This window comes from Littorina saxatilis, linkage group LG8 (genome assembly GCF_037325665.1).
Source record: "Littorina saxatilis isolate snail1 linkage group LG8, US_GU_Lsax_2.0, whole genome shotgun sequence".
Classification (NCBI taxonomy): Eukaryota; Metazoa; Mollusca; class Gastropoda; order Littorinimorpha; family Littorinidae; genus Littorina; species Littorina saxatilis.
The window spans coordinates 38,198,176-38,212,648 of NC_090252.1; the positions used below are offsets into that span (position 1 = coordinate 38,198,176).

Genomic DNA, 14,473 nt, shown 5'->3' on the forward strand with positions numbered 1-14,473 from the left:
AATATATCACGCATTCACATCGGCCAGTAAACCTGAAGCCATTACGGCGAATATTTACTTTTCACGGCCTATCATTCCAAGTCACACGGGTATTTGGTGGACATTTATTTTTTTTATCTATGCCTATACATTTTTTGCCAGGAAAGACTCTTTTGTCAATCGTGGGATCTTTAACGTGCACACCCCAATGTAGTGTACACCTTCACAAATCCTTCCGCGTTGACATCTACCGAAAACCAACGGCCTCGGTGCTTTCAATCATTTCTTTCATTCTCAAAATGGTTTCAACAACTTACCTTTAAAAAAATAAAAAATATTTATTTGTTTGTTTGTTTGTTTGTTCGTTTGTTAATTTGTCTGTCTGTCTATCTATCTATCTATCTATCTGAACATATATCTATCTATGTACATATGTATCTACATATCTATTAACATATCTATTTATCTATCTATCTATCTATCCAGCTATCTATCTATCTATCTATCTATCTATCTATCTATCCATATATTTATCGATATATCTATCTATATATCCATCTATATATCCATCTATCTAGCTATCTATCTATCTATCTATAGATCTATCTATTTATCTATCTATCTATCTATCTATCCAGCTATCTATCTATCTATCCATATATTTATCGATATATCTATCTATATATCCATCTATCTATCTATATCTATATATCTATCTATCTATCTATCTATCTATCTGTCTGTCTGTCTGTCTGTCTGTCTGTCTGTCTATGTCTGTCTGTGTGTCTGTCAATCTGTGTGTCTGTCTGTGTGTCTGTCTGTCCGTCTGTCTGTTTATTTGTTTGTTTATTCATCTATGTATTTATTTATTTATTTATTTTATTTATTTATTGAGACACCTTCACAATACCTGAATGGGGTCGTGAACAGCTGTATAGGCCAGGTAAATAAACACAGGTGATGTCTTCTCTCCCCCTCCTCCACTCAGTTCCTCCTTCAAGATGGACTGCGTTCGTTGTGTCAGGAGGTCTGTGGAGTAGTGTCCCTTGGACGCCCAATGCGGCACCTCATTGAAGTGAAAATCATAGCCACCTTCCCCCTTCGTGAACTCCAGTTTGTAGTTGTCGATACTGCCCATGTAGCTTCCATAGAAACTATCGAAACTGGAGAAGAAAAGGGGTTTAAAATGTGTATGAATACAAATATCGTAAAGTGTTTTCCAATCTTTAAGTCAATAACATTATGTCCGCCTAACAATCTGTCCTGTTAACCTATTAGTGATTATGATCACAAATCATTCGAATCAAATCAAGATGGTCGCATAAGCAGAGGTAACCAGATGCCGTATGTTAGCTAGGGAGTCATCTTAACCAATCAAACATAACAACTATAACAAATCATTATAACCAATTGTCAGTTATTACTGGTGTCACATGACTGATGTGAAACAGTTGATTGGATAATGGCAATGCGCTTAAAACCGGAAACCGGCGCTTCGTTCAATAAATTATTTTCTCGATTTGCTTTATAAATCTCTTAGCGCACTGTGATGTCTCAATAATTTAAATTACCATCTATTAGTTATTCATCAAGTTTGAACTATGTCTGGTTGGTAATTACGAAGAGTTGTGACCCGCCATTACTACATTTCTTTTGTTGTTGTTTTATTGTAATTTGTTTTTCAAATTCATGTAACCCTATGTGGGACTTTTGAAATAATAGTTGCCTTGCCTTGACACATCGAAACAGTCTATAGCGTGTCGACCAAGTAGTCTTTGAAGTGTTTCGACACACACATGATGATGAGACAACAAAGAGAACAAGAACATAGCTCAGTTAAGTGCTGTCTCTTGGATCTTGGATTGTTGACCCCAACAGTTAAGCGTGATCTCTTAAATCTTTTATCGATTGCACCAATGTACGTGTATATTGTAATTCAATCAAGTTGGCGTTTTAATGAAACAGATCCTTTGATTGGTCAGAATGCCCCAACTCATTAAAAATTACCGGTCATTAACTATTGTCGATAACAACTCGCTAAAAAAGCCATTAAAGGAAAAGTCCAAGGTTTTTAAATATCCCCAAAAACTTGAAAATCGAATGCCAAATGTTACAAACATCTCTGGAAAAATATTTTAAAAATTGAAAAAAAATTGTTGTTGTTGTAGTTGAAGATTTAGTGTTGCGGGGCTAACCAAGACAAGTCGCCTGGGGTCAAGTAGTGGTCACGTGGTTTTCGGTGCACTGTGACGTCGGTGCACTGTGACGTCACAAGTTATTGTGTTGATTCTACCACTAGTACCAGCTTGATTTTCACACAGAAAAGTCACCACTGTATGCCCGAAAAGAATGCCTCGGTGGAGAGCAGCCGCAAACTGCAACAACTCGTCAATGTCCCCAGGCATTTCATAGCACACTTTCCCTCATAAAACTCTGAGTCTCTTGTGGAAATGGAAGAGATGTGTGCAGCACAAGCGTGCAGATTTCAAAGTGTCGGGCACTTTCTGGACACAGATTTCGCCATTTTTCTGCAGCACAAAAGTTGGCGTTTCATCCCTGAAACAAATGTTTTGACCCCTGGCAGTGTCTTCCCTTCATAAAAGTCCGGAGGGGCAGTATTACGACGAGCCATCGAAACTCCGAGGCGACATACGAACAGCGGATTATCTCACAAGAAGGAATGCGTTGAAGGTCAGAGTACATGCTTTTATTTTCATGCATATGTTCTGCGCGAACTTAGAATCCGGTTTCATTCTAGAATGGACCGGGTCCAGGTTGGAATTCTAACCCTGCGCAAGTACAGGGGTGCCATTCTAGAATGAAACCCTTGAATAAAGGGGGCCGTAATGTTTGTAGGTAAGACAGAGTTGTCTTCCCTTGAATTATCTCCACCTGCACCTTCCCTTTGATAAAATGGGGCTGATTTGTCTACCCCTGAAAAAAATCCTTTGGCGATCTTGCGATGTCATGTCATGTCAAGAAAGTTGACACTCCTGAGTACGCAATAAACAAAGGCAGACCATAGCAAGGGGGACTACCAGGGCGGTATTGTTTGCAGGGCAGTTGTTTTTGTGATGAGAGCCGGTTGCGGCCGCTTGCAATGTCAGCGCTGTCTCCCTCTCGGAAATGTCCGGTTTTTGACAATTTTTTTGACAGACAGACAGACAGACGGTCAGACCGACTAACCGACAGACAGACAACAGAAGGACAGAGTGAGTTATAGAGCTGTTGTCACAGGTTTAAAAAAAAGTTGACATTATATCTTCACAATTCAGAAGACCAACTTCATGTATATGAATAAGATTAAAAGTTACAAGCGAGATCGGCAAAACACTGTCAGTCCGGAAATTTCCGTTCGTAGCGATCAGTGCTGAGTGTCTCTCAAAATCGTAATCACTTTCAGAACATCACAATCCCAATTCACGATGTCTTTGAGTAAAGTGTAAAAAACCCGAGAAAAAAAACCCAACCAAACACACAAAAAACAACAAGAAGGGCAAAGCCCATACGACTCACATGCTTGACCTTGACCTTTACATGACCTTGACCTTCAGGGTCAAATAACTAAACCTAGCAATGACATCATACACTAAGAACTGCTTTACACATTTTTCCTACCAAAATACATGTGACCTTGACCCAAGGTCAAGGTCATCCAAGGTCATGCAACACAAAGCTGTTAATTCAAGACATAGGAAGTACAATGGTGCTTATTGGCTCTTTCTACCATGAGATATGGTCACTTTTAGTGGTTCACTACCTTATTTTGGTCACATTTCATAAGGGTCAAAGTGACCTTGACCTTGATCATATGTGACCAAATGTGTCTCATGATGAAAGCATAACATGTGCCCCACATAATTTTTAAGTTTGAAACAGTTATCTTCCATAGTTCAGGGTCAAGGTCACTTCAAAATATGTATACAATCCAACTTTGAAGAGCTCCTGTGACCTTGACCTTGAAGCAAGGTAAACCAAACTGGTATCAAAAGATGGGGCTTACTTTGCCCTATATATCATATATAGGTGAGGTATTGAATCTCAAAAACTTCAGAGAAAATGTGAAAAATGTGAAAAATAGCTGTTTTTTAGGCAACATTTATGGCCCCTGCGACCTTGACCTTGAAGCAAGGTCAAGATGCTATGTATGTTTTTTGGGGCCTTGTCATCATACACCATCTTGCCAAATTTGGTACTGATAGACTGAATAGTGTCCAAGAAATATCCAACGTTAAAGTTTTCCGGACGGACGTCCGGACGGACGGACGGACGGACGGACGGACGACTCGGGTGAGTACATAGACTCACTTTTGCTTCGCATGTGAGTCAAAAACAAACAGAAAATCCACATTTGTGGCTTTGGCTGTGTGATAGTCTAACTGAAATGACTATTCCAACTTGGACCCAAATTCCAACCTTGTGCACGGCCGATTCTAGAATGGACCAGCAACAAGGGTTTCATTCTAGAATGGCACCCCTGTACTTGCGCAGGGTTAGAATTCTAACCTGGACCCGGTCCATTCTAGAATGAAACCGGATTCTAAGTTCGCGCAGAACACATACATACAATGCATTCATGTGACATTGTTTTGCTGCGCAGCGAATACGAATTGGTGCAGAGCAGTCCCAGCTGATATTCGCTGGAGTACAGATGCGCCACAGGCTAGATCTACAGAGTTACAGAACGGTCTGAGTTGAGCTAAGAGTAAGAGTAAAAAGTAGTCAGGGTTGTGGACACGTAAGACAATGCGTGTGTCACGTTATCTATTCTATTCAGTCGCAAACTATCCCCTGATATCAATTCATGAAATTGGCAGCGTTTGCTGGAATCATGGTTTAATGCTATTTTTACCAGATCTAAACTTTTGGTGGATGTGCAACCGGTAAGGTAAACAGAGACCTGCATGCTAGAGACAAGAAGATTACGAATTGTGCAGGGAATTAATCTTTCTGTATTGACTGAGAGACGCATAACCAGTCTAATTGCTACAACATGGATACACATCCAGACGACTTCCAGAGGGTGTCTAAATGTTCAGTGTACTGTATAGATCAGAAGCATACTTTCGAATTGATTTATACTCACACTCATTTTCTCTCTTCTTTTACTTCCAGACCTTTCATCATCACTCACGGCCACTGGTCAGAACAGGTCACTAGACACTGACACCGTGACCATTCCAGATTTCCCGGTTCTCCGTGATCACAACGCAACTGTTGACCAGTCCTGTTCCTACCGTCCAGAATCACCACAGGAGAAAACCAACGTGCCATTCATCGTAAGATTTTTGTTTTGTTTTGAAAATTAGTGCCTTATTCTAGCTTTGCAAAAAAACGAGAAAGTGTCTTTGACAGATACCATCCAAATAATACATTATGAAAACAAGTACAAGTTCATTTCTACTCATGTTAATCGTTTATAAATGCTTTCTGTGCTGAGCGACATATGGATTGAATTTCTTTCGTAACTCACCTCCTGTCAACCTGCAAAACTATATCTGTCAGTCGAAGTAGTTTCAAATAAAGTTAGTATGCTTCCGAATAAAAAATATATAAAAGGGTATTTTCTGAAAATTTTTAATTATAGACCAAAACGAAACATTCACGAGTATGTTGTTGACCTGATGGTCTTTATGGTAGACAGCAAGAGTTGCATGTTCAAGAAGTTTAAGCAGTACATTTGAAAGAGCAAGGTAATTTAAGGTGGTATCATTTTAATGGTAGGTTCCACTGTAAGGCGACATGGAGGGTATCTTTGACGGACTCATTCAACATTCATACCCATGCACATCACCTCAAACACATAAGCTTTGTTCTTGAGTCAAATTTATTGGCTTCATAAATATTGTGAATTTGTGTCCGTTTGCAGATTGGCTTATCTATGAATTTTTTCGAAAATATCTTGCGATCTACGTACGCATAATGTAACACGTGAAGAAGAACATAAAAAGTTCGTCAAAAGGAATCTAATTTGCATTTCAACCCATTTGCCTTCCTTATTGTTAATTTTTTCTTCATAAAGACTACTTGAAATAAACAAAATGTTTAACCATTTCAAGGCCTCTGAACACGTTTAAAAAAAATGCAGGTCTTTGCTCACTATATCAGATCTGCCAAGGCTCAGTTTACACAGGAAAAATCATCTGTCGACTTGAACACATACCAATAATCAACAGCCTCACTGCTTCTTGGAGCTGGATTTTGTGTGTGGAATGAATTACACATGTGGCGTTTTAGAATATAATTCATAGAAGATGTACATTCGTGCAGAAAGGCTTTAATTTAATAATTAGGTCTTCGTGATGTTCTCTTAAAATAACTAACATGTGTTCCCTTTACCGGGCCTCTGAACCAGTTTTGTGAATATGCAGGTTAAACTCGTGCTTTTTCTGTGTTATCAGTGTATTTCTCATCCAGGCATGGATGCGTCCTCTTAAGTGGACAGCCCTTCCCGTGTAAACGATTGAGTTCAAAATCTCAAATCTTACCAGGCTTTTACATGGGATATGGCCATCCTTCCGTTTTGAAAAATACCAGAACTGAACACTCTGTATGGGTACTCTCTTTGGGAATGTAGAATTTTATGAATTAATTTCTTTAACGCCACACGTGTAAAACATTCCCTAAAAAAATCCCGGCAGCTCCAAAAACCAGTCAGGATGTTTATTCCTGGTATATGTTCAAGTCAAGAGATTTTTTTTTCTATGTAAAAGTCTTCGCAGATCTGTGTAGTGAGCAATCCTGTTTTGAAAAAGGACGTGCCTTTAAGCCTGTATAGACGGTTTGATTGTTGAGATACCTGGTGGCAATGACCGCACGGGTGGCAAGAGGAAGTAATGCACAGATGACAACAAACCGACCTGCATTTAAAAAAAAAGTTAGGAGGCCTTGATAGGGGGAAACATTTTGTTAATTTCCAGAATCTTTATGAAGAAATAATGAACGAGAAGAAAGTCTGGCCTTGAAGTAAATGCAAATTAAACTATGTATACTTTTGACAAACTTTTTCTGTTCTTATTCACATGTTAAAATGTGTGCAGAGATCGTTAGTTACTTCCAAACAACCATGTTTCAGGCAACAGACAAACGGACAATACTGGACACAGGCTATGCTGACCGGCTCATGGACTGACTACCTGATGCAGGAGTGGACCAACAGTGGAAAAAGTCTGGAACAAAATGTTGCAGAATGTGAACCATGTACCGGACCACGTGACAACCCAGTATCATCTTCAAACCATGCAGGAATCTGTTCAACACAGTCACACGATTTGTAAAAGTATATTTCAGCCTTCTGTAGCTCAGGGAGTTTGAACCCCACTCTTCATCCGTTTGGGAAAGTATTTCTGATTGTTTTGACTGCACAGGTTGGTAATGGTACTCTGATGCTTCTGCCGAGAAACCCCACTCGCTAGCGCACCAGCTGCCTGTTATGGGTAAGCGACGTGCCTGTATTTCCTGCAAAGCAAGACAGAATAAAACAGCAGCTTAGTTTGAGCTTTTAAGACATTCGTACCAGAGAAAACGTGTACGTGTTTGTTTGGAGAGGGTGGATAGAATCATAAGACACGCTGTGTCTATGTGACGTAGAGCAGGTTTTCAAATTCATGCTGAAGCACTGTGTGATCGCTATTTGTTTGGGGCATATATCTTACCTTGATTTCAGATAGACTGGGAACCGAAATGAGGATGTTTACATGAATAAACTATGCTGATATGTATGTGTTTAGAAATAAAGAATAGTTTTAATGATATATGATGGTGGTTTTTTTTTAACCCAATGTGATATTTTCGTATTTGAAAACAAATTGTACACTCTGTTGTCAATTTTACTTTCAGATAAATAAATCTATCATAATGGAAATCATCTGTTTGTGTTGTGTTACTTACCCATTTTGATCAATGTTGAGTCGTCCATATTCCTGTGTGTACGCATAGTATGCAGTTTGAAGGTAGTAGATGTCCGAGCAAACATAGGAGGATGTGCTGTTAGGCTGTCTATCTCCTCATCCAGGTTTTCCAGATACATTGTATTTGAATTTCGTTCCCTCTTGGAGTTTCTGCACTGACACCTGATAAGCAAAATACACGTATCACTCTGTGATCATGGCAACATGTATCATCTGTATGCCCCGTTCAAAAATTACCTTGAGATTCTAAGGTATACACAGAAATTGCACTGGATCACAAAAACAACACGAACAGTAGTACATGTAATGTATATATTCAGTTTAAAAATTCATGCAATGAGAGTCAATAACCCGATTTAACCCCAGGTAGATTCAGGGTCCCACTGACTGAATCTCATATGGTTGCTTTTCGGCACACACCACACATTTTTAAAGGCACAGTAAGCCTCCCGTAAATCATCACAGAGCTCCCCGAGCGTCTAAATACAGTACAAGCATACTTCCATTTGAACGCTCACCGAACGGGAACATCCTGGCTGCTTTCTGTCGAGCGTGAGACATTTTCCAAGAATTTATTTTCGTAGACTTGTTCCGTTAACAACAACGGCGCCTCGTTTTTGCGCTAGACCTAACTTTTAAAATCTAAATAATAAATTGACAGCTTGTTACACAAACATTCTTTAATCATAAAAGAATTCGTTTTTCATCAAGACAAGATCAGAACAATTCGAAGTTGTGAAAGTTTAAAAAAAGAAAAGCCCGGAAGCAGGGTCACGCAAGGGTCGTAGCAGACGACGGCCGGTTTATCAGTGCAAATCGCCGTTCCTCTCAACAGTCAAAAGCCATCGCTAGAGTTCTTGTGAACCACAGCCGTTGTTTCGTGCATAAAAAAACGTGCTATTGTAGATAAGCTCACGTCGAGTCGCATTCAAATGACTAACTATGACGACTGCATTGTGAAAAGGGAAAACTGGATCACACGGGTTCACGATGGCTCAGGGGTAAGATAAACCACGCAAAAATAAATTCTTTGAAAATTGTTCGCTCTTTACGGAGGGCACCTAGGATGTTCTCAATTGGTGAGTGTTTAAATGAAAGGGTGTTTGTACTGTGTGTAAAAGCCTGACCGTATCTGTGATGGTTTACGGGAGGCTTACTCTGCCTTTAATGGGACTGTGAGGTTTTGTTAATACAGTAAAATAATATAGTAGCAACGTACTGTCTGTTCGTGACGTTTGAGAATACCGATCTATGCACTAACGCATTGTCTTTTTGTAGTGTGACTGTCCGATATTGCGTACTCCTAAAAATCAATGATCAAAAAGTTTCGACTGCTGTAATCGTATTTCAGCATATGTCTGACAGTGCTTATTTGCTTCCAAAACGGCTTGCGATATCACTAGCCATCAGCGTTTCGCCTCTGCTCAGAAAATCTTATGATTTCAGATCTAGTTTGACTTTGAGATCGGAAATCACGTGTGCTCGTTTAAAAAAACTAAATTCATTTATTACTTCCCTTTGACCGTTTCGCAAGAAAAATGTCAGCATCACTATTAGTATTAGCACATGAAAGCAGCCCACCGCCATTTCAAAAAAGTTTCACTGTTTAGTGGTGTCGATGTCATGTAGTGTCTTACTGTCGCAAATAAAAATACCAGGATAATTGCAGTTTTGTCCGCAAGAAACAGACTTTGCGCAATGTTAACTTGCTGTCTACATGTTTCGTTGTGTGACTGAAAAATTACTCAGAATTCCAAGAGAAAATAAGGATAGTCGCGTGTGAACATCACTGTGGAAACATTTATTCTAAACTGGGCAGTTCAAGGACGAAATCCTTGATTAAAGATAGGAAAATAAACAACACCAGATGCCTGAAATAATAGCATAAATCAATGATCTTTACATGCTTACAGATCTGTGGAAGCACATCAACTGATCTGTGAAAAACACACCTGACTTAGATCTAGCATGCAAGAGGTAGCGACTACGGACTAGTAGTGTGTCAACATCACAACAAAGAGAATCACATACCATTTCGTATTGCCGCTTATGCTGGCTCTGTTTCAAGCAGTTCCTTGTGGCCTCGCCAGCATTTTGACGACGAAGAGGCTCAAACGGGCACGCTAAAACCTCAGGCTGGCTGAAAACCGGTCCGTATTCCACTTGTCTTCCTCACTGCTTGAGCCGGCCATGTTTGTTGTTCAAGGCTCGTGACGTAGCACACGTATGTGCACAAGGTCATGAGCCAAGACTGCGCGCGCGATGGAACGATTCAGAACAACCAAAAACGAGTCAAAGTATACTTTTTGGATTTCTGTGTTCATTTTTACACACGCATTTGTGGTTGATGAATTAAGAGGGTCAACATATCAAAAGTGACCCTAAACCTTGGACTTTTCCTTTAACAACCTGCTGGTGAGGTGCATTGAAACAACCTCAACTAGTCTCGGTTAGCTTTGAGGGTCATTTTACAAGTAGGAAATATGAAGGCCAACGAAATACCGAGACCATAAGGTATGCGAAGGGATGACGTCGAATACGTGACGTAAGTTGATGCATGAAATCTTCCGGACTACGTCAGTCAATTCCAAAGATCGCTTTTGTGATGACAAGAATTTGTTTTAGAGTTTGCTGTCCAGGAACCCGTCAAAAAAGAAGGGAAAATGTATGTGAAAACAAAACAAAACAGGAGCAGAGTGATAGGATAGGAATACAGAGACATATTTCTTGGGACTTGACCCTTGCGGGTACGTGGACTGAATGTAGTGTGTGAACAGAACAGAACCAATTCTGTCTGTTTACAACCGCATGAAAGCAGGAAAGAGATCGTCGTCAGATTGAATTACAATAACATTAACATGCTTCCATTTGAAACTTCTCGGTCTTCAATGTGGATTGACGCCCTCCCAAAGCCTAATTGACGCCCTCCCAAAGCCTAATTGACGCCCTCCCAAAGCCTAATTGAAGCCCTCCCAAAGCCTAATTGAAGCCCGACGGAGCGAACGATGACGACCTCGAAGTTTCAAATGGAAGCATGTTAATGTGTAATTAACTTAACTCGGCAAAATAATTTTTACGAAAATGAACAAAAGACTGAAGGTGAGAAGAACAAGAACACTCTTTGCTGATTTCTTCTGTTTCTTTCTGTTGTTTCTTCTTGTATTAGTATTGTATTTGCTGATTTCTTCTTTTTCTTTCTGTTGTTTCTTCTTGTATTAGTATTGTATTTGCTGACTTCTTCTTTTTCTTTCTGTTGTTTCTTCTTGTATTAGTATTGTATTTGCTGATTTCTTCTTTTTCTTTCTGTTGTTTCTTCTTGTATTAGTATTGTATTTGCTGATTTCTTCTTTTTCTTTCTGTTGTTTCTTCTTGTATTAGTATTGTATTTGCTGACTTCTTCTTTTTCTTTCTGTTGTTTCTTCTTGTATTAGTATTGTATTTGCTGATTTCTTCTTTTTCTTTCTGTTGTTTCTTCTTGTATTAGCATTGTATTTGCTGATTTCTTCTTTTTCTTTCTGTTGTTTCTTCTTGTATTAGAGACAGTGACAAAAGGTCAGGTGTCATGTCTACTGTCCCGAATGACACACGATTGCTGACATTTCACCATTGCCAAAAGAATAAACAAATAAGAAATAGGTAGAAAATGAATGTGAAAACTGACTTTGATTGTTGATCAGTATTTTCTATACCACTAACAAATAATCTACTTACACATAGCTGTTTGGCAAATGTATGTTGCATGGGACACACTGACATGAAAGTGGAAGATGTTTTTCCCTCTAGAGAAACTGCATATCAAGTTACACTTTTTGTGCTCTTCCATTCCAGTTGGCAATCAATTGTTAACGCATGTTATTAGAAAAAATAGAACGAAAACAGATTAGATAGAATGAAAAATGTACTGGTGATGTCATTTGGGACATACTGACATGAAAACGGCACCTTTTGTCATTGTCTCATTAGCATTGTATTTGCTGATTTCTTCTGTTTCTTTCTGTTGTTTCTTCTTGTATTAGTATTGTATTTGCTGATTTCTTCTTTTTCTTTCTGTTGTTTCTTCTTGTATTAGTATTGTATTTGCTGATTTCTTCTTTTTCTTTCTGTTGTTTCTTCTTGTATTAGTATTGTATTTGCTGATTTCTTCTTTTTCTTTCTGTTGTTTCTTCTTGTATTAGTATTGTATTTGCTGATTTCTTCTTTTTCTTTCTGTTGTTTCTTCTTGTATTAGTATTGTATTTGCTGATTTCTTCTTTTTCTTTCTGTTGTTTCTTCTTGTATTAGTATTGTATTTGCTGATTTCTTCTTTTTCTTCCTGTTGTTTCTTCTTGTATTAGTATTGTATTTGCTGATTTCTTCTTTTTCTTTCTGTTGTTTCTTCTTGTATTAGTATTGTATTCGCTGATTTCTTCTTTTTCTTTCTGTTGTTTCTTCTTGTATTAGTATTGTATTTGCTGATTTCTTCTTTTTCTTTCTGTTGTTTCTTCTTGTATTAGTATTGTATTTGCTGATTTCTTCTTTTTCTTTCTGTTGTTTCTTCTTGTATTAGTATTGTATTTGCTGATTTCTTCTTTTTCTTTCTGTTGTTTCTTCTTGTATTAGCATTGTATTTGCTGATTTCTTCTTTTTCTTTCTGTTGTTTCTTCTTGTATTAGCATTGTATTTGCTGATTTCTTCTTTTTCTTTCTGTTGTTTCTTCTTGTATTAGAGACAGTGACAAAAGGTCAGGTGTCATGTCTACTGTCCCGAATGACACACGATTGCTGACATTTCACCATTGCCAAAAGAATAAACAAATAAGAAATAGGTAGAAAATGAATGTGAAAACTGACTTTGATTGTTGATCAGTATTTTCTATACCACTAACAAATAATCTACTTACACATAGCTGTTTGGCAAATGTATGTTGCATGGGACACACTGACATGAAAGTGGAAGATGTTTTTCCCTCTAGAGAAACTGCATATCAAGTTACACTTTTTGTGCTCTTCCATTCCAGTTGGCAATCAATTGTTAACGCATGTTATTAGAAAAAATAGAACGAAAACAGATTAGATAGAATGAAAAATGTACTGGTGATGTCATTTGGGACATACTGACATGAAAACGGCACCTTTTGTCATTGTCTCATTAGCATTGTATTTGCTGATTTCTTCTTTTTCTTTCTGTTGTTTCTTCTTGTATTAGTATTGTATTTGCTGATTTCTTCTTTTTCTTTCTGTTGTTTCTTCTTGTATTAGTATTGTATTTGCTGATTTCTTCTTTTTCTTTCTGTTGTTTCTTCTTGTATTAGTATTGTATTTGCTGATTTCTTCTTTTTCTTTCTGTTGTTTCTTCTTGTATTAGTATTGTATTTGCTGATTTCTTCTTTTTCTTCCTGTTGTTTCTTCTTGTATTATTATTGTATTTCCTGACTTCTTCTTTTTCTTTCTGTTGTTTCTTCTTGTATTAGTATTGTATTTGCTGATTTCTTCTTTTTCTTTCTGTTGTTTCTTCTTGTATTAGTATTGTATTTGCTGACTTCTTCTTTTTCTTTCTGTTGTTTCTTCTTGTATTAGTATTGTATTTGCTGATTTCTTCTTTTTCTTTCTGTTGTTTCTTCTTGTATTAGTATTGTATTTGCTGATTTCTTCTTTTTCTTTCTGTTGTTTCTTCTTGTATTAGTATTGTATTTGCTGATTTCTTCTTTTTCTTTCTGTTGTTTCTTCTTGTATTAGTATTGTATTTGCTGATTTCTTCTTTTTCTTTCTGTTGTTTCTTCTTGTATTAGTATTGTATTTGCTGACGAAGACAATCGTCGAAACCGGTTCAATTAATTGTTCGTGTGTCTCGTACTGGTGAGTTCATTTTCATTGTTATCTTGTTCTTATTTTGTACGATTCTTTTTGTACTCTGACTTCAACATTCATACTATTGTCACTAATTGAACCTTTTAATGCTATCTAGCACACTTTTCGGATTGAAGATTCGTTCTCCTGAAAAATTCTTAAATTAGGGTACCTGTAAAACTGACTCGTTAATAACGTATTTTACCAATAAATTAATCAACAAAACTTCAAAACAGACAAAATTCACTAAATTTAACAAACGAAAGGGGAATGACATCAGTTCTATATTCAGAACGGGTTATTTAATTAGTATGAATATATTGTGTATTTCTTGCGTTACACCATCTCGATTGACGCAGGCGTCATGGCACAAAAAGGGATAATTTTTTCGTTCATTTTGAGGGTTTCTACAACAAATCAGTTGTTTTTCGCAATTACTAGTACTAGGTGGATCGTTTTGAAACTTTGAAGATATTTCGCCAACATAATCAAGATATCAAGCAAAACAGATTCTATGCCCATTTTGGGTACAAGGGTGTGAAGTAATCTCGGCCCTGTTCTTTGAGGGCAGTGACTATTTTTTGTCCATCTGAAATGTGTACTTTAACGTCCTCGTGCTGGCTCAGAGAGTGTCACACCATGGTGTCTGCATACACATGACACGATACGGTCTTCTAGTCCTACTGCTACTAAAACTACTACTACTGCTACTACTACAACTACTACTACTGCTACTACTACTACAACTACTACTACAAC

The 14,473-nt window shown here is 37.8% G+C and overlaps 1 protein-coding gene and 1 long non-coding RNA gene across 2 annotated transcripts in view; both read right to left on the minus strand.

Annotated features, from left to right (window-relative positions):
- The window catches only part of LOC138973458 (arylsulfatase J-like), a 35,501-nt gene that overhangs the window by 14,659 nt on the left and 6,369 nt on the right, over positions 1 to 14,473 (minus strand). The window contains exon 4 of the mRNA XM_070346175.1: positions 890 to 1,142. Coding sequence (XP_070202276.1) covers positions 890 to 1,142 — 253 coding nt within the window. The remainder of the gene's footprint in view (positions 1 to 889; positions 1,143 to 14,473) is intronic.
- LOC138973459 (uncharacterized) lies at positions 5,789 to 11,962 on the minus strand. The gene is made up of 3 exons (XR_011458027.1): positions 9,921 to 11,962; positions 7,870 to 8,051; positions 5,789 to 7,437 (listed from the first exon to the last, which is right to left on the minus strand). It is a non-coding gene; the product is annotated as an uncharacterized lncRNA (long non-coding RNA).